At 46.8% G+C, this 20,989-nt stretch overlaps 1 protein-coding gene across 1 annotated transcript; it reads right to left on the bottom strand.

The window, feature by feature from the left end:
* Window positions 1–2,767: 2,767 nt before the first annotated feature.
* LOC117811925 (transmembrane protein 121) lies at window positions 2,768–3,818 on the bottom strand. Its single transcript, XM_034682417.1, has one exon. The coding sequence runs from the start codon at window positions 3,716–3,718 to the stop codon at window positions 2,768–2,770; it is 951 nt and encodes a 316-aa protein (XP_034538308.1). The 5' UTR covers window positions 3,719–3,818.
* Between the last annotated feature and the right edge of the window lie 17,171 nt (window positions 3,819–20,989).

The raw sequence follows: 20,989 nt of genomic DNA, 5'->3' as shown, positions 1-20,989 counted from the left end.
AGTCATAATGTACGGTAAGCAAGACCCCTCCACTTCACATTGGGGTCTTGTCCACCCTGTCCATTCAATTTCCCATAACTACCTACTAACCATCCATTATCCCTTACTCAACATGCTTTGACAAACTTTACCTTTATGTTTGTCCATTAAAGCTGCTGTTGGTAGTCGTGATAGAAACATCAGTTCTGAGAGAGATTTTGAATGTCCACACTATCTCTCCCCTCTCTGCTCCCGTAACCCCGCCCACAAAACATCGTTGTGCACGTTCTATGAGAAAGTAGTGGCTTCCCAGCTAATCAAGGCGACGTAGTGGGGGCAGCCACTCGACCAATCAGGATGGAGGATTGCAGATTAGCTATGATAGGTCCGTCATAATAACATTTCTTTATAAATAGGCATTGGAAAACACAGAGATTTCGCAATAGGCTAAAATTACTTCACGTACCGATGAGTGCCGTTGGGCATTATGACCTTTTCTCCAAACCCAGCAGAAAAAAAAGTAACCTTTTTTAGACCATTCCTACCAACAGCAGCTTTAATGGGAGTTATGGTTAGCTGTTAGCTTGTTTAGAGGCAATGTGGCTAACGGGAGTTTGCACTTAAACACCTCTTTTAGAAAAAAGCTGTTCACTGATTGGCCAACTAACTAACTGGTTTCTACGTTTGGTTTAGTGTGGACTTTACACCCGGCGCAGGGCTAAAACTATCATCTATCACTTTACCCATCATTCAGCACACACAGAGGCCTTTAGGTTTAGACGGTGTTCTGCTTTTGGTTCTGGTTTGAACATAGTGTCATGGACACTGCTGGAGCAACCTGCTCCTCCTAGCCCCGCCCCCTCTGCGCTCTCCTGCTCACACACACCTGCAACCTATTGTTACTCACTCCTTGGTATTTAAGCCAGTCAGTTCCTTTGCTGGTTGCCAGATTCTCATGTGTGCTCCTGCCTTCTTGTATCTCGGCCTGCTGTATGTTTTTGTCTCTTTGGAATTCGACCTCTGTCTGTTGACCTGTTTCTGAATTTTGCCTGCCGACTCTGTACCTCTGCCTGGTTGGACTGCTTTTGGGTTTTGAACTTTGGGACGGACTGTACACTTCTTTGCCTGCTGTGAATTAAATCACTATCTGCCTTAATTCTGCTCTTGGGTCTTTCCTGAACTGTGACGGTGAGACCCTGGGAACTGACTCCAGCTGAATGCATATAACACTGACCTGCCTTTAGTTTCTATCTGATGAGTATTAAACACCTTAATGAAAAACTAACCTTGTTTCGACTCTTTCTGTGTTTCATCAGCTGTTTCAACCTGTGATAACCTCGTCAGTCAGCAGGGTCACTCTTTAAACTGAAACACCGGTCGCTCTGCAGAACTTCAGTCCACGGTTGCTCGCAGTTTTAGTTCTGTGTTTAAAGCTCGCTCACATTAAAGGATAAATGAAGCGCTCACACTGCCAAGATGAGCATGCACATTTTTGACGACACTGGGTCTGAATCGTAGTGTAAAGATCTCTTGAGGTGAAACTTTACAAGACAGCAGTCTGATGTGATGTGTGACGAAGTGAGATGCACAAATGGACCACATGTATGGAGCGTCTGAATCAGGCGAGCAGTCACTGAGGAGGACGAGATTATGCAGAGAAACGTCACAGACTGTAAGAGAGAGATCCTGCATCACCTGACCTCGTTTATCCTTTTTAACCCCTTCTGCTTAAAACCACCTCAGAGTAAAACATCCCTCCCTGGAGATCTGACTTCTTCAGGGCGACACTAGAACGTGTGTGACTGTGAGTGAGGGAACAAAGCACAGAGATGAGCGGTATTAGCAGACGTGGCGCTCTCTTGGCGGTTGTTTGGACTCGCATCACGGGACCAGAGGATCCCTTTTGTGCTTTTGTGTGGAGAACAAATGACAGTGCTTATAAAGATCTGCCACGACGCAGGAGCTGGGATCGTCAGCACACGCGCCTGAGGAGGATATTAAACAGGTTTCTTTATTTGTGAATCACTCCTCCGTCTGCAGCGTCGGCCTCTCGGCTGTTTGCTCCGACCGCACGGGAGCTGTGACGCATTCACAAGTGCAGAAATGATTCAAATGAGGAGGATAACACTCGACGTGATGAATCTGTGAAGGCAACACTTCAGGATATCAGTCGCCTCTAATGAGCGAGAAGATCAGAGTCTACTTCCTGTTGTAAAGGACACGCGCTGCATTTAAAGAGTGAAGTGAACTCCATCAGGAGTCAGAGAATGAGCAGGAAACCTTTATCTTGTACACAATACTTTATCAAAGAATCACATATAAAAACACACTTCTTCAGAGAGAGCTCGTATTGTCATCGCTCTCCCTCATTGGTTGCTCTCGCTGAATCTGACATTTTAAAGCCTTCAACTTCAGAGAACATTCGAGCAACAGAGAAACACACCACAGCACACGGACCCTTAACTTTAAGATTAGAATGCAACACACACAATTCAAAAAATAGATCCTCTAGACGTCCTCCAGTCGTCCTCATCTTTTTCTTTTGCACGATTATAAAAAAATACACAAGTTAATGTTTCATAAAGTCTGCAGCTGCAGTTTGCACCATGACTGCACACCGCCCTGCGTCTCACTGAGCGTGCGCGGCGTCCTGTGAGCCGTCGGAGGCAAGCGTCACCTCCCCCGTGTTCACGTGAGCGTTCACTACGAGGTGCGGCACCACGAGCCCCGTCGGCGTCCAGAGGGTCACATCCACGCAGACGTCCCGAGGATGCACCGCGCCGCTCTGTCATGTGTGCTCACACGTGGTCATCTCCGGAAGCGGGGTCTGGTCCTGCATGACCACCTGAGGAGGGGTGGGGGCGGGGCGAGCGTGGGCCACGGAGTTCTTCTGCAGCTCCACGCCGAAGGCAGGAGACGCGTTCTGTAACTGTCTCCTGTACTGCACGAAGCTGCAGGTCTTTAAGATTATCGCCAGCACGTTCTTCCCTATCAGGATCCCAGACACCCGGTTGTCCCGGTACAGGATCATGTTCCCCCCGCGGATGAAGAGGGTGATGATGTTGATGGTGACCAGGCTGAGGATAGGGTACAGGAGCATCTTGTGGGGCACGATGTTGATGCCCTGCATGCTGATCTCGCTCAGCGACACGCAGGGGAGCACCAACAGGAGGATGTAGCAGTAGAAGAACATCAGGCCCTCGGCCCACAGAGGGAGACCCTTCTTCTGAGGCTCCCACAGGTTGGCCTGGATGTCCAGAATGTCCAGCAGGTCCACCACCACCCAGAAGAGGCGGTTCCGTATCTCCTCGCGCTTCTTAAAAGCTCGGACGTACTCCATGTGGTCGATCGCTACGAGCACCACGAACAGCACGGGGATGCAGATGGACAGCAGCAACGTCAACGCCTTCCTGGCGAGCGCGTCCAGACTCTTCCTGTCCGCCTTGTAGTTCTGATACACGAAGTAGACTTTGATCTCCAGCACGAAGATGTACAGGAACCACAGGATCATGGCGTAGCCTCGCTTGGCCGTGCGCACCTCGGCGCCCACCCACACGGCCACGTAGCGCAGGACGATGAGGAAGCAGATGTCCCCCACCATGACCATGATGCAGATGCCGATCTTGCGAGGGCCGTGGTTCTGCTCCACCAGGTAGGCATCGATCAGCGCCATGCTGCTCATGATGAGGATGGTGGAGAGGCACACGTGGGGCTTGTTGGTGGGGGGTGGAGGTACCATCCTTGCCTGGAGGAGGAGGAGGAGGAGGAGGAGGAGGAGTGCTGTTGAAGAGGGGCTGCAGAAGGTGGGTCAGATCAGACGGTGCTCCCCTCCATCACTTCTGCTTTGGCCTCGGTCCAGGACGCATTAATCAGATTCACACGGTTCACTTCAATCAATCCCCGCTCGAGCCCGAGCCACCTGCCGGCACACAGCAGCCCTCATTTAGTGAACGATGTTCATTGGCTGATTGTCTGTACACACACCGGTCTGTAATAAACCTCCGGGCATGTGTCTACCATTCACACCCTGCTGATCAATAATCTAACACCGCAGCTTCATCAATCAGGTCTATTTCTGCAGATTCACTTTTAATCCGTCACAGATTAAAATCCGGCTGAATACTCACTTGAGTCCCTCTCTGTACTTTAATGACTGGCAGCGAGCGATCATCCATGAGACTGCAGCCCCAGATCACAAAGCCCATCTGTAATCCACTGGAGGAGGAGGAGAGAGGGGAGAGAACACCCGGGATCCTCTCCTGCTCCGACACACGTAAATCCACCAGTCCACGATCTGTTCCTCTCTCTTCTTTCTCTGCGAGCGAAAGAGAAATCCCAAAATGTTGCTGTCATAATCCACTTACTGCTCCGACTGAGGGCTCGCTCACAAAGCCCTGCTCTCCGGCTCTGCGACTGTGAATAGAGGTGATTTTGTGCTCAAACTCCCAAGTAAAAGTTATTCTGCATGAAGAAATCTGTCCTGTAGGTCCTGCTGGAAACAGAATTCATATCCAGAAGTTTTCCTCTCTGTCGTACAGCGTGCAGGGACGAGGAAACGTAGAGTCAGAGTGGAAGTTTGTGCAAATCAGAAGAAAACAGGATCTTTAAAATGCAGCGTGCCTAAATGTCCTTCCCCACTCAGCCTTGTGTGTCACTGTGCATGTGTGTTTCCTCCTCGTGTTGGTGTGTGTTGCAGTTTCTCGGTCGTCTCCACGCTCGGTTGTCGCGGTGAAATGCTGCCCCCCTGACGAGATCCTGGCTGCTGCACCGGTTTTTCCGTCTCCCACTCCAGCAGCTCGTGCCAGAGACACCGGGATCAGCCTCGCCAGTGGATTCCCCCGTCTCCACTCAGCACGCTCTGCCAGCACCACCAGCACTGTGCTCCTCCAGCACCGCCTGTTTTCTGTGCACTCTTCAAACCTCGCTCTGCAAAAGTCCAGAGGTGCTCCTGCGGTGCGTTTACACACACACACACACACTCACTCACATACACACACACACTCCTGGGGATTTCACTTGTGTCTCGCAGCGTCCCTCCTCATCCTTCTCCCTCTTCTGCTCAAGTAAAGGCACTTGCTGTGTGGAGGTGACGCTCGGCAGACCACAGCTGCAGAGAGAGAGAGAGAGAGAGAGAGAGAGAAAAAGAGAGAGAGAGAGGCAGAGAGAGAGAGATAACACTTTTCCAGGGGGTGGAGAGAGGCAGGGAGCGGGGGGAGGGAAGAGGAGCCAGCCTTTTGCAGCTTAGCTGAATGCACAAGTTCTCTCTCTCTTTTCCTCTCTCTCTCTCTCTCTCTCTCTCTCTCTCTCTCTCTCTCTGTGTTTTTATTTCTCTGTCCCTCTCTTCTTCCACATTGTGTCTTCTGCTGATATCCTATTTTCTCAGGCAGTATTTTTTTGGCTCCCACAAAAAGCCCCTCTCCTCTCCTTCCATTAAAGCTCTGTGCCTTTTTTTTTTTTTATCCCCCTCAATCAGGTTTGAGGTGCAGAGATGAAAAGTGATCCAGAGAGGAGGAGGAGGAGGAGGAGGAGGAGGGATGCTCTCCAGTATGACATGTAGTCACCCAGCAGGCTGAGCGTCTGCAGTCTGGGGAGCCGTGGCCGAGGCGGGGGTGCGGTGGCTCCTCCTGACAGAGAGCCTTTCTATTGATCTCCTGACAGAGCAGTGAATCAGGAGCCTGAGACGGGGGCCGGGGACCGGAGAGATGAAGGGGAAGGGGAGATGAGGGGATAGCGAATAGGAAAGGAGGAGAAAAAGTGACATGATGAGGAGGAGAGAGAGAGAGAGAGAGAGAGAGAGAGAGAGAGAGAGAGAGCAAGTGGATGGGACGTGCTAACGGCCATGCTCAGAGATAATGCTTACAGGAGGTGGAGGAGAGGAGGCTGGTGTTAGCTCTGCGCTATGCTAACACCAGCAGCTCTGTTTATCCAGCTGGGCCAATTAGTGATAATCCCCCTCAGAGGAACCACACTGCTCCCATTACACAGACTTTATGAAGCCGTTCACTTCATCGTCCTCTTTCAGAAGAGTTGGTTTTTTAGACTGTCACCACGCTGCAGGATGAGGACTGAATCTGAGTCCTGCAGACGTGAATGGGTTCTGATCCAGCAGCTGACGGCTCTTTCACCGAGCTGATGTCTTATTGACGGTTTCCTCTGAATTTATGGAACATAATGGAGCTGTGAATGATATCCTCTTCTGCAGAAAGTGAATCAGAGTTTCCTCCACTTTTTTGAAACTCTGAGACGTTCTGATCAAACTCAATGAAGCCAGCTGAAGGTTCAGTGTAGCTACCACAGAGATGAAATCTGGCTCACAGCTTCTAGCCCAGCAGCTTCTTTCAGCTCTTCATGATGTGTTCAATGTCACGTCAAGAGATTCAACTTTCACAGTTGAGGGCTAAACTTTGATAATAAGTGAATTTTTTGAAGAAAATCTGACATGAACTCCAAACACCCTCCACAGCTTCAGAGTCTCATCCGGAGTCTGAAGCTTCCTTTCACAGGAGGCGGGCAGAGCACACTCTATTATTCTATTTGCAAATTTCTAAAGGCCAGCCCCAGAATACGGTTCAACATACATACATAAAAAAAATGATGGATAGGTTTCATGCCAAGACCTACAAAGCTCTGTCCCCCAAGGTTCAGTGCTTGGTGTCAGGTGGTAGGGAGAGGAGGTGGGCGTTGGAGGATCGGAGGTTACGGGAGGGGGTGTGGTGATGGAGCAGGCCGGTGAGGTAAGAGGGGGCCTGGTTATGGAGGGCTTTGTAGGTGAGAAGGAGGATTTTGAAATGTATGCGCTGTTTGATAGGGAGCCAGTGGAGGTTTTGGAGGACAGGGGTGATATGGTCACGGGAGCGGGTGTGGGTGAGCAGGCGGGCGGCAGAGTTCTGGATGTATTGTAGTTTGTTGAGTTGTTTTGAAGGAAGGCCATAGAAGATGCTGTTACAGTAGTCGAGTCTGGAAGTGATAAAGGCGTGGATCAGGGTTTCAGCGGTGGAAAAGGAGAGAGATGGACGGAGACGGGCGATATTTTTAAGGTGGAAGAAGGCGGTTTTGGTGATGTGCTTGATGTGCTGTTCCAGAGTGAGATGGGAGTCCAAAATGATACCGAGGGTGTGAACATGTGAGGACGGAGTGAGGGAAGCATTGTCGATGGAGAGGTTGAAGTTGTCGGTGGTTGTGGTGAGGGATTTGGAGCCGATGATTATGAGGTCAGATTTTTCACAGTTGAGTTGGAGGTAGTTTTTTTGCATCCAGGATTTAATTTCAGTCAGGCAGTTGGTCAGGGTGGAGAGGGTTGGAGCAGTTATGGAATTGGTGGAGATGTAAAGTTGGATGTCGTCAGCGTAGCAGTGGAAGCGGAGACCGTGACGACGGATGATTTGACCGATTGGGAGGATTTTGAGAGTAAAGAGGAGGGGACCAAGCACTGAACCCTGGGGGATGCCTTGGGACAGGGGAGCTGTGGGTGAGGTGCAGTTGTTGATATTGATGAATTGGTGTCTGTCAGTGAGGTATGATCTGATCCAGGAGAGTGCAGTGCCGGTAATGTGTAGAGTTGTTTGTAGACGGGAGAGGAGGATGGTGTGGTTGATGGTGTCAAAGGCTGCGGTGAGGTCGAGGAGGATGAGAATGTCTAAAGTGTACCTCTGTGCTTTAATTTAGGTCACTGTTGGACTTGTGCAGGATTGTAACTGCTCTTCTTTCTTCTATTTTTCTTTTTCTTCTGATGTTGTTGCTCCTATTTGGTTTTGTTTTGTAGTGTCTTGTAAGTCCGTATGGGCTGGGCACCTTAAGGTGCACGACACAATGAATAATAAATAAACTAAACTAAACTTTACATACAATACCCGATCTCTCCCACAATTGACATGTTTCATCATGGACCCAGCCTGAACTCATCTATATACACATGTTGGTCATAGGAATAGCGCCACCTAATGGACACAATGAGTATTTACTCTCAGAACATGTTTGTAACATGCTTGTGATCACAACTATTTATATAATGATCTGTGATGAACAATCGTTCAGAACATAATTAAAGTCACAGCAGCACCTACTGGTGACAGGTTTGGTTTTCAAAGTCCCTTTATTGAACCATTGCAATGACATACCAAAAACACTTTCACATCATCAAGCAACGCCGAGCAAACAAACAAACAAACAAACAAACAAACAGACAAACAAACAAACAGACAGATCCATCCACCAAAACACAGAACGTGTCCCTCTCAGAAATTAACAACCAAACCTCCGTCTGCACCCACGGAGCATAAAACCTCCCCAACAGCCCACATGTGACTGAAGGCCAGCACATTGTCCATCATCATAAAGTACCCATACTCAATCCTTAGTCTCGCCTTCAGCAGCCCCTTTAGGACCAGGACCGGATCCACGCAACCGGCACCCCGAGCCTGCTTCTTCCGGGTTAGCCAGATGGCCAACTTGGCAGCGCCTGATACAAAGTTCATTAGCGTGTGTACCGTCTTTGTCCTGGCACTGTACTTTGGGCCATAAATAAACAACCCAACAGAGAAAGCCTCCCCGAGCCCCTGAAACCACCTTCTCAGCAGATCAAACAGTGCCACCAGCCGAGGACACTGAACAAACAAATGAAACAGGGTCTCAACCTGCAAACAGAAAGTACACCCCTCCCCCAGCTCCGGATCAAGGTGCGCTCTGTATCTGTTTGTAGCTATTGCCCCATGTACGACCCTCCACTGGAGGTCTGCTGTCCGCTTTTCACCTACTGGTGACAGGCAGTACTGCAATGTACACTATGCTGATAACTGCACAAGTATGCTCACAGTTTCAGCCTAGGCAGCACAGCAACACCCGCAACATCAGGCGGTCGCACACATCAGGCGGTGCTTGTACGAGGGCCCGCACATATCCACTTGCGGTTTTAATTGTTGTTATTATTTGTATTCATATATATATATATATATATATATATATATATATATTCACTTGTCTATTTGTTGTGTTGTTTTTATTCTCAGTGTAAAGCATGTTGAGCTTACTTGTCTTGAAATGTGCTTTAAAAATAAAACTGCTCTTGCTACACTATATTACCAAAAGTATTCGCTCACCTGCCTTGACTCACATATGAATTTAAGTGCCATCCCATTCCTAACCCATAGGGTTCAATATGATGTCGGTCCACCTTTTGCAGCTATTACAGCTTCAACTCTTCTGGGAAGGCTGTCCACAAGGTTGAGGAGTGTGTTTATAGGAATTTTTGACCATTCGTCCTAAAGCGCATTGGTGAGGTCACACACCAATGTTGGTCGAGAAGGCCTGGCTCTCAGTCTCCGCTCTAATTCATCCCAAAGGTGTTCTATCGGGTTCAGGTCAGGACTCTGTGCAGGCCAGTCAAGTTCATCCACACCAGACTCTGTCATCCATGTCTTTATGGACCTTGCTGTGTGCAGTGGTGCACAGTCATGTTGGAAGAGGAAGGGGCCCGCTCCAAACTGTTCCCACAAGGTTGGGAGCATGGAATTGTCCAAAATGGTTTGGTATCCTGAGGCATTCAAAGTTCATTTCACTGGAACTAAGGGGCCAAGCCCAGCTCCTGAAAAACAACCCCACACCATAATTCCTCCTCCACCAAATTTCACACTTAGCACAATGCAGTCCGAAATGTACCGTTCTCCTGGCAACCTCCAAACCCAGACTCGTCCATCAGATTGCCAGATGGAAAAGCGTGATTCATCACTCCAGAGAACGCGTCTCCACTGCTCTATGGTCCAGTGGCGGCGTGCTTTACACCACTGCATCTGATGCTTTGCATTGCACTTGGTGATGTATGGCTTGGATGCAGCTGCTCGGCCATGGAAACCCATTCCATGAAGCTCTCTGCGTACTGTACTTGGGCTAATCTGAAGGCCACATGAAGTTTGGAGGACTGTAGCAATTGACTGTGCAGAAAGTCGGCGACCTCTTTGCACTATGCGCCTCAGCATCCACTGACCCCTCTCCGTCAGTTTACATGGCCTACCACTTCGTGGCTGAGTTGCTGTTGTTCCCAAACTCTTCCATTTTCTTATAATAAAGCTGACAGTTGACTGTGGAATATTTAGGAGCGAGGAAATTTCACTACTGGATTTGTTGCACAGGTGGCATCCTATGACAGTTCCACGCTGGAATTCACTGAGCTCCTGAGAGCGGCCCATTCTTTCACAAATGTTTGTAAAAACAGTCTGCATGCCTAGGTGCTTGATTTTATACACCTGTGGCCAGGCCAAGTGATTAGGACACCTGATTCTGATCATTTGGATGGGTGAGCGAATACTTTTGGTAATATAGTGTATCAACCTTTTGTTCGGGGCTCACACTACATAAAGATAATAAGTCCCTCTCTTTAGACAAACAGAAACAAACCAGGAGTCGAGTTTATCTGACTTTGTGTTGAATGCAGATTGCATAGGGAACAACAGAGATCTTGTAAATTCTCTTTCTGGTGAAAGAAGCTCTGAGGCGGGTCGTAGAGGCGATGTGAAGGCTCCTCAGTGACGCTGAATTCTTTCCTCTCTGCTGCTGTTCGGCCTGTAAAGATCTGACAGTTGGCTTTGGGTGGTGCAGGTGATTTCAGCCGCATGTTTGATGATTGAAGTGAGTTTCTTCTTGCTTCTGTTAGTAAGAAATCTTACATCTGAAGACTGATTCAGTCAGAACATAGATGAAATGAGAAACAGGCACCAAGACGTTACTACATGAGCCTTTTCTGGTCTTTCAAACCACCCAGAGAGCTTTAACACTACTCATCACATTCACTCACTGATGGTAGAGGCTGCTATAGTAAGGGACCTTCATATTAATTAATCCCATTCATATGCATTCAGTGCAGAGTGTGTCACCAGGGACACCTCAGCATGTGACCCACTCTACTTCTGAGCCCCTTCTAGTAAATTCTTAAAGAGATTCAGCCTTTAAAAGTGCTTTTCAACCAGGAACTAATTGGCTCCTGTGTTTCCACCGAGGCCTGAAGTACCGTGGAGATTATGCAAATCAGGTCAGTGACTTATGGAGAAGAAAAAAGGAACTGCACTACACCTCCAGACCAGTAGAGGGCAGTAAGGAGGAGACGAAGGCCATTCAACTAAGATGACACCGTAGAAGGAGACAGACAGGCCGACGTCATCATGAGCGATGAGTTGATTATACTTGACTTAAAGCAATTTAAAAGCCATGTCAGAGATGGACCGGTGTTCCAGTTTAAATAGCGACCCAGTTAACTGGAGACTCTCAGCCGGATGCATCCCTCACAAACGTCTTTAGACGATCATTAAATATCTGATGAGGATATTTGGAGAATAAAAACTAAACTAGGATGCATTCCCGAGGACTCCTTCTGTGTTTCAACAGCTGTTGTAAACTCTACAAACACTGACACGTTCAGCTGAAGGTCTCCAGTTTACAGGGTCACTCTTCAGACTGGAACACCGGGGGCTGACAGAGACGCATTCACACTATCAGGCTCAGAGAAGACCGATGTTCAGGAGTTATTAAACCAAAGGAGTTTTTTGACTGCAGGAACTTTACCCCTGAACTACGTGCGTTTCGACCGGAGGAACCAGGGTCTAAATTTAGTTCAGGGGTAGAAAATCTTCCCCCTGAAAAGCCCCTTCTTGGGGGGTAGTACTTTTCAAAGGTCCTGGGACTTTCAGTTGAACTTAACAGTGTTAGTGGAGTTTACACAGTTGTTGAAACACAGAGGGAGTTCCTGGGAATGCAAACTAGTTTAGTTTTTTATTAAAATTTCAAAATATTGTTTAATATAATTTTTTCTCAGACAACAATGGGGGCACAGGAACCTTTTAGTCCTGGGGGAAGTAGTTCTGGGGGCTAAAAGACCCTGGAACTCTTGGTCGAAATGCACCTCAAGTGAATCACAGGTGTGTGAAGTTATTGTGGACGGAGGGGGGAATAAAAACACTGAGGGTACTCTAACAATCAGAGACATTCAGCACTGCAGGCCATGCCCCCTAAAGTTCTTGAACCTTAGGAGGGAACTACCCCCAAAGCAGGGACTTTTCAAAGGGAGATTAACTACCCAGGAACTAAACTTATACCCTGGTTCCTGCTGTTTTAAAAGCACCTTCATAGACTGATAGCGACCGTGACTTGATGCTTGGACAAAGTGAAAGGTCACAGGTCGTTGACGTGTGGTTTCACGGTAATCTGTCATCGACCTTGAGCTGCACACAGACTGATACCTGCTCCGCCGTTCCTCCGTCACTGTGTGGAGCAGCGTCGGCTCGCCAGCTGCTGTGGATGTAAATGAGCCGCGTGTCTGTTCTCTGTGATCTTTATCGTCTCACTCCTCTTAAAACAACCATGAGATTGATGTTTTGTCATTCTGCTCATCCTTTGATTTATAATTTATATCTTCATTGAAATGCATTTAGTGAAACAACACATCTGGGACTGAGTTAACCTCGCCATTAAAGCCAGCAGTTAACCTTTGAATCACATCTGCCAATATCCTTATTTATGGACGCTCAACGTTTCCCCCTTTGTCTCCTTCTCTCTCTGCGTTTATAATTCATGAGATCGGATCACGTCTCTTCTTGTCTCTCAGATGAAGTTGATTTATGCAGGTTTATGAGTTTTTTACTGGTGTGAGTGTGTCAAAGTTCTCCGTCCTGATGAATGTAATTACTCCGTCATAACAACACAGAGCTGCTTTATGATTTATAGGGTTTATGAGGAACTGAGAAGCATCCAGGCGTCTGTTTCCGTCCTCCTCTGCTCCCTCGTCGTCCTCCATCAGACGGCTGTCCTTGGCTCCTGCACAGAGACTCTGCATCATCAGCTGCAGGCAGGCGCACACACAACAGATAGCACATGATAAAACACAAGCCGCACTGTGTGTAACATAAAGCATCTGCAGAAAACAATCACAGGACGCAGAGATAGGAGCCGTGGAGAGGCTCTGCTGCGGCTATCTCGTCCCGGGGTTCAGAGCGGCTGTGGTTCCTCTCTCAGGAATGAAAGTCGATCTTTTTTTTAAATGTGGTATTTTGCCTTTATGCAAATATTTGAGCGTGCTTCCTCGGAGCACTCTCCATTTTCAGAAATGTTCCCTTGACAACAGAGCGGCGGCAGCTTGAGAAACATGTTTTTCATCTTGTCAGAAAAGATATGATGATGGTGGGAAACTCAGTGCTGCAAGCTGCACCTTGAACTCCACTTACAGAGGCATGGAGGTGTTTTCTAAACACTTCTGTGGAGGATAAACAGAACATGCTTTACGGTCGGAGAGAGAATCAGCTTCTGATGTGAAGCTTCTCCTTCGGCTGATTGCGATCATGGGTTTCAATCAGTCGTCTATTCATCCTCTTCTCTTTGAGCTGACTGTTAAAGCAGCTCTCAGACCACCCAGCTTCCCTCTGTGCTTCTGAAGAGTGACCAAGCAATCTGTGTGTTTGTGCAGGAAATCAGATAACTCCAAGGTTTTCATCAAAGGAGGATCTCAGCCCGAGTCAACCACAGTAATTCAGCTTTCTCTGAAACGCTCCAACACAATCCAGCGTTATCACGTGTCCCCGGCTGAGAGGATGTTAATGTCGTGCTGTGGGTAGAGTCATAATCACCAAGGTGTTCAGGCTGATTGATTTCCTCTGTGTTTACACTGCAGCAGATGTATTAGTCAAGAGGACGGCTTGTTGATTTCACAGCTATGAGACTTGAAGTCCAAACAGAGACACAAACAGGCCGGTCACCATTAGGTGAGGAAGTGAAGCAGAAGAACAAACTGAGCAGTAAAATAAAAGACTCTCAAAACCGCTGACCGGTGTGATAAATATAAAGGTGTCCCACAAGGATCCACACCGGGTCCTTCTTAGTTTGTTACTAAAAAAAAAGGACCCAGTAGACCATCTGATAGAAGCATAAAGTGGAACACAGGTACATCTTTCTTTTTAGGTGTTGGGTTGACCTCCTGATGGAAAGGTCAGAGGGTTTGATTCCAAGATCCTGAGATTGAATCAAGAGGCATACTTTGGTGCTGAAATATGAAGCCGATGCAGAAGCGTTAAAAACTGCAGTTCCTCGAGTGTCCACTAGAGGCTGGCTCCAAAAGCTCCAGTAACCACATACACACCCATTCAAAGAGCCGATCTTTACAGCAGAAATAAACATGTTTACAGCCTGGTTCAAAAAATGAGTGTAGTCTGAATAGCTCACTTCTCTATCCGCACACACTGTACGGGGGTGAACTTATTAATAACTCAGCAGTTCAGAAGATATTGAGGTTACATGACAGATGGGTACACTAGCTGTCAGCGAGGAGGCTAAAGGCCCGCCTAAGCTCCACCTCTTTGCAACCAAAAGTTAGGTCGAGTCAGCGTTTCAAATATGGCAACCGCCACAACCATTTGCACACATCGCACCTTTCAGCAATTCAGAGTGACCCATCAACCTGACTGGTATGTTTTTGGACTGTGGAAGGAAGCCTGGAGAAAACCCCACACATGCACAGGGATAACATGATAAACCCCCACACAGGTAGGCTCCTGCCCGGGCCAAAAGTCGAACCAGGAACCTTATTGCAGCGAGAAGAACCTGCAGGAATGAAAAAACGCATCTCTTAGTGCTGTGCAGCTTGTGGTCAGTTCAGACACTCAAATAGAAAACAATGTGATCCAGCTGATTTAGTTGCTGGAGCTTGCTCTCTCATGTTCAGACACTGTGCAAGGCTGAAGCATGAACTTGTGTCTCTTCTGTGACTCCAAAAACTTTCTGGGGCCGCTACCTTCAGTCACGAGGACATATCACACATTCTGTTTTCTAGCTCTGCTTCATTTCAAGTGAAATATTTTTCTCCTTCATCTTGGTTTGTGCAGAATCACAGTAAATTAGATTATCTACAAGAATGGATGAACATAAACTCAAGTAAAAGGATTATTGGCCCAGTGAATTTGTACGTCACAACACTACGTCACTGTTTAAAGGAATTTATGTTGTTGGTTTTTTTTATTCCATTCTTGCAAGGATCTTTGGGACTGAGATTTAGTTTCTCTGTGTGAGTATACGGTGCCCTACAAGAACAGAAGTTCTTCATCAGGAGAAACAGGCTACAAATGCAGAAATGATGCATCTTTAAAAACACGTGCAACAGAGGAAACACACTGCACATGAGGAAACATGCATTGATGCAGACGTGCTCCAAGAACACAAATGATGCAGAAACAAATCAAAATACAAAATCATAAAACACATGCAAGAGAAAAAAGTGCTCCAGGCCTGTAGGGGGCGCTGGCAGCATGTTTCCTCTGTCGCGTTTGCTTTAGACTTGAGATGCATAATTTCTGCATTTGCAGCTCTCTTCCTTTCCTGATGAGGATCATGCGGGCCGTTGTAGATCCTCTGCCCTTGTCGGTCGCTGTATGAGTAGTCCTTGAAAATAAAGGTTAAATGTAAGGACAAAGATTCTTAAAGCCTCACTCGTGTGATTCAAACTGCTGCCGTTAGAGGAAAAATAAGGCGACAGACACGAACATTAATTGCTTTGCTCTGACAGGTAAGATTCAGTGTCAGCATGTTGAGAAAAGATTGGGGAATTTTCATCACCAGAGACAATTTGTACATGAAGCATAACAGTGGAAATAGGACACATAAATCACATTAGCTGTAACCCTGAGTCTGCCATCGATTACCTGAAGGAAAACAAATGGGAGCGTTAAGGCTTCCCATCCTTAAACATCCCCATCAGGCCTCCAACCAGCAAATGGGAAACATGAAGTGGACGGGCTAAGCCTCTCCCCATGGGGCTATTAGTTCAGAGAGGGGGTGGGGAGGCCCTCCACCACCTCCTCCGTGCTTATCCTGCAGGAGGAGGTGGAGGTCGTTCAGCCCGGGTATCTAACTGCTCCTAACAGGCTGAGCAGAGATGAGACGCTGGTTTCTGTGCTGTGTTTGACATCAGGTCAGGAGTGAAGAGTTGTCAGCAGCTTTTTAAACAGGATGCACGACTACAAAGCAGAGCTGGAATGCAACAGTATTTGCATTTGATTGATCTGGTTCAGAGTCCCATGTGGGTGGGCTGCTCAGCACACACAGAAGAGAATGATTGCCACATTTTTACCTGGATGTGAAACCCAGCTAAGAGACATTTTGATATACATTTATGCATTCACAACCTGTCCACACAGCGCTGAACAAACAGCAGCTCAGGATTATTTGCACTTTAACACATCCCTTTAAAAGCATCAGACGTAAAGTTGGAGTGATGTTGTTATATAACATAACAAGGCGGTTCTTATGGCTCCCCAAATGGTACCTCACACAGGAACCGCGGTGAGTAACGGAGCTCAGGATCACTGCTCATAAGCACACATTTGTTTTTATGTAAGCTTCCCCCAGTGTGAGCGCAGGAGGGGAGGGGGCCGGCTCTACAGCACACCACCGTCTATAACTCATAAAGCCTGTTAGTCTGATGCACAGCTCTGGACATGCGAGATGAAATGCATTCATTACTTTCACAGAAACACTTCCACCTGCAGCCGGTCGAGCACAGAGACGCTCAGGAAGGACGAGAGCAGCGGCACCTGACATCACTGATGAATCTAAAGTGAGAGGATCGTGTTAGCTTCACTGGAGCAGCTTTAATCCATACTCTGTATAAATAATGGACGTAAGCAGCGTGACGAGACGCGCTGGTCTGCTGCCCGTCACCGTGTTGACATTTATCAGAGGCAAAGTGACCGAGAGGAAGGGGGAGCTGGAGAGGTTAGCAAACCTATGTTATTAACGCTGATGAGTTTGAGCCCGAGCCGGTTCATGAGCTCACCGATAAAAAGGTTCACCACCGTCACTCCAAAGTTCGGCCGCCACAGATAAATCAATGTCAATGACAAACACTGAACAAGCACAGACACAGAGAGCTGCTAGTTAGTGCTAGCATATGAATAAAACACAGGAGCTCAGACTTGTTGGACCGTCACTACAAGATGACTGTGCTGATTTTAGGTCCAATTCCCTCCTTCAGACGACAGTCAGCAAAGCAATCTATACTTACAATCTGTCAGATGTTCGGATTGATTTTACTCCCCTCAACCTGATCAGAAGAAGATTTGGGAACCCCAGGGACGAAGGAGTAGTTTTGTTGGTAAAAGCTACAATTATTATGAAACAAACCCATTTTTTTATTTATGCAAAATAATCAAAAGCCTGTCTCCCATTGACGCCTGTCCCAAATAAAAGCCTGGGCTACTAATTGAAGTTTTACAAAGGCTCCAACACCCCAAACATGGCCCAGAGGTTAAAGTTCAGGGACTGAATTAGCTGAGGGGACACCTAGCAGCTCCCACCTGTCACTCAAAGAGGCCACGCCCCCTAATCCTCCCTCCCTTTAACCCTTAACCTGCTGTGAACAGGTGAGTTGTGTTCAGTTGTCATGAAGAGAGAAATGAGCTATAGAGAGAGTTTTTACCACAGTGTCAACAGGCAGAGGGGACATGTGACCGACTCCTTCACTCAGATTAGTTTGACATGTATTTGGTCGTCCCTGGTGTCTCTTTTTCTGTCTCCAATTAATCACTGTTGTTATTTGGCTTTGATCAATCAGAAGCTATCCATTCTATTCTCCTTTGATCTGTTCCATTACATTCATGGTTTGGCCCCCTCTTACATCTCAGAACTCCTGTCACCATATCACTCTGTCAGAGCACTCAGATCATCACACCAAAACTTCTGTCTGAACAGCAAGGACAAAGAGATATGGGGACAGGGCCTTCTCCATCTGTGCCCCAAAACTGTGGAATTCTCTCCCCCCCCCACCCACCATCTGATTCTCCCCCTCGGTCCAGACTTTTAAAAGTCGTCTCAAAACGCACTTTCATTCATTAGCTTTTAACTGCCCTTAACCTCACTGGCTCAGATACTCACTGCACTGTTAGTTGTATTTCTTGTTATTACTGCTTTTATCATTTCATTTTTAATTATATTGCTCTCTTGCCCCTCTTCTTTCCCTCTCTCTCCCTCTGTTTGTGTGTTTCTTATCTTTTATTTTTCATTTTGCTGCTTTACAACATTTTCTGTTGTAAAGCACATTGGATCAACTGTGTTGTGTGTAAAGTGCTATATAAATAAAGTTGATTGATTGATTGATTCTCTTCTGCTTTGACCTGTTCCATTCCATTCCATTCTGATTTGGTCTGTTCTATTCATTCTATTACAATGTTACAATGTTACAAAGTCATTTAGCAGACGCTTTTATCCAAAGCGACGTACATACGAGAACAAGAACAACACAAGCAAAGATCTAGACAAGAGGAAACAAGATCAGTAAGAGTAACAAAGTGCTTCAAGTCAATTTGGGTGCAGGTACTGCCAAGCAGTGTAAAGGCAATGCACAAAAGTAAGGAACATCTACAATGAAGCAACCAACCAATTTAAGACCTTCCATTATCATCATCAACAATTAACATCACCACAATAATGACCAAAGTACCAAGTGCTGGGTCACTCAAGAGCTGAACACAGATTCCCAGAGTAGAGCAGGACAGTGAGAGTCAATCGTAGCTGGAAGACATGATCTGCCACTGGGGACAACAGTGGAGAACAGTCTAGCTAAGTGCATAGTGCTTCCTAAAGAGCTGGGTCTTTAGCTGTCTTTTGAAAGTAGAGAGGGACTCTGCAGATCGAATGGAGTTGGCCAATTCATTCCACCATTTAGGGGCAACAGAAGAGAAGAGTCGAGCTAGTGATTTTGAGGCCTAGTGTGCTGGACGCACTAGGCGCTTTTCAGAGGCTGAGCATAGCGGGCGAGAAGGGCAGTAGACCTGGATGAGGGGTTCCAGGTAAACTGGAGCGGTTTTGGTTACTGCTTTGTAAGTCATGATTAGAGTTTTGTATCTGATGCGAGCTGCAACTGGAAGCCAGTGTAGTGAGATGAGCAGGGGAGTGACATGAGCTGTCTTAGGCTGGTTGAAGACCAGACGTGCTGCTGCTGCGTTCTGGATCATTTGCAGAGGTTTAACTGTGCATGCAGGGAGGCCTGCCAGTAGAGAGTTGCAGTAGTCAATGCGTGACATTACAAGAGCTTGAACCAGGAGCTGTGTTGCGTGTTCTGTCAGGTAGGGTCTGATCCTCTTGATGTTATAGAGGGGAAAACGGCAGGACCGAGCAATCGAGGCAACATGAACCTTGAAGGTTAGCTGGTCATCGATCATGACACCCAGATTTCGGGCAGACTTAGACTTAGACTATTCTGTTGGCATCAATCAAATATTCCATTCTCTATTCCTTTGATCCGTTCTGTTCCATTCCAAAGAGGCCACGCCCCCTAATTCTACCTCCTCCAGTTGTCATGAAGAGAGAAATGAGCTATAGAGACCCAAACTGTTTCTGTACCAGGCTGTAAACATGTTTATTTCTGCTGTAACATTTTAACATGGGGCTCTATGGGGACTGACTCACTGCAGGAGACACACTCTAGTGGACACTGGAGGAACTGCAGGAGACACACTCTAGTGGACACCGGAGGAACTGCAAGAGACACACTCTAGTGGACACCGGAGGAACTGTGGGTGTGTGTGTGTGTGTTTGTTTCTGTTTGCTGAGAGGTTAAACTTGATGATATGAACTTTGCAGAGTCCACTGGAGAAACATTTTCTTGCATGCTGCCGCTGAAAAAAGAAAGTTCTCAGCTCTGCGTTTCTAAAATGAGCTCCTTTAAAAGCTGCAGGAGGGACTCCAGATATTTTTAGACAGGCGAATGACGGAGTGTGCAACATTCCTGCATCCATCCATTTAGATCAAAGTGAATGAATTGATCTTGCAAAGTGAATAATCTATATTGCACATTACATGATGTTTGCATTGTTAGAGAAGAAGAGACTGACGTGAAAGCACGTATCATTCTAACTCTTCTCAACCATCAGTGGGCGCTGCCATGAGTCCTTGCCAGCTGCTGTCAGAGCACGAGGCGTTCACCCCTCCGCGTCCAGACTGCTAATGTATCGCACATGCACCAAGCCGCCGCTGGTTGATCCCACCTTCTGGCTCTTTTTGTACCAGGCTGTAAATATGTTTATTTCTACTGTAACATTTTAACACGGGGCTCTATGGGGACTGACTCACTGCAGGAGACACACTCTAGTGGACACTGGAGGAACTGCAGTTTCTCAAAACATCCCTCCTTAGCCTTTTATGTGTTGTCTCTGTTAGGAGGAGTGTAGGTCTTTCATCCAGCATCACTCGAGTGTTGAGTTATAATAAAATCTGTGAGCAGCTGTGATACTTTAGCTTAAACCGATCTTTATGATGATGAAGCGTTTTGATGGGTTTTAAACTGCACAGCAATGAGTCACATCCTCACACTAACAAAGTACAGTCAAATCCTCAAGTGAAGAGCTGATGTGTCACCACCAAAGTGGCACTGTGATGATAATGCTTTGTCATTTTTGTCTTGGGAGCAGTTTAGAGCTTCCTTTCATTGACTCACGGCAAATTAGCGAAGGCGAGTGGGGGGGATGAGAGGGTTTGTAAATCCTGATGGACGGGTAGATTGGAGGGAAAACAGACCGGAGAGTGGGTTTAACAACCAGAAAGAAAGTCATTGTTGAATAGTTGAACATTGAAACAATACTTGTATTCTCTTTTCTGAACATTTCCAACATTTATAAAAATCTTCAATGAATTATTAATAGCGTTCATTCTGTGGGATCTCTTTTTAACACAGTCCTTTCAAACTCCTCCAATTGACATTTTCCGTTCCTCATTTTAAATTCAGAGATGATAGCATTGGTGCAGTGTCACTTTGGGAAGCTTTGTTGCGATGAGCTAATTAAGCTGCACATTCTCCTAAAAGGCTTTTTGGTTAACCTGTCGTGTCCACGCTCAAACGTGGAATACATTCTGATAAATCTGCGCTCTGACTGGATCAAAAGATTATTAGAAACTCTGATAAGAACCCGGTACCAGCCTGACACTCTGACTCTTTCAATAACATCTATGAGGTTACAGGTTTAGAGAGGTTCAAACACACAGAGAGATT

The sequence above is a fragment of the Notolabrus celidotus genome, chromosome 4 (genome assembly GCF_009762535.1).
Source record: "Notolabrus celidotus isolate fNotCel1 chromosome 4, fNotCel1.pri, whole genome shotgun sequence".
In the NCBI taxonomy this organism is placed as follows: Eukaryota; Metazoa; Chordata; class Actinopteri; order Labriformes; family Labridae; genus Notolabrus; species Notolabrus celidotus.
This window is presented reverse-complemented; position numbering and strand designations above follow the sequence as displayed.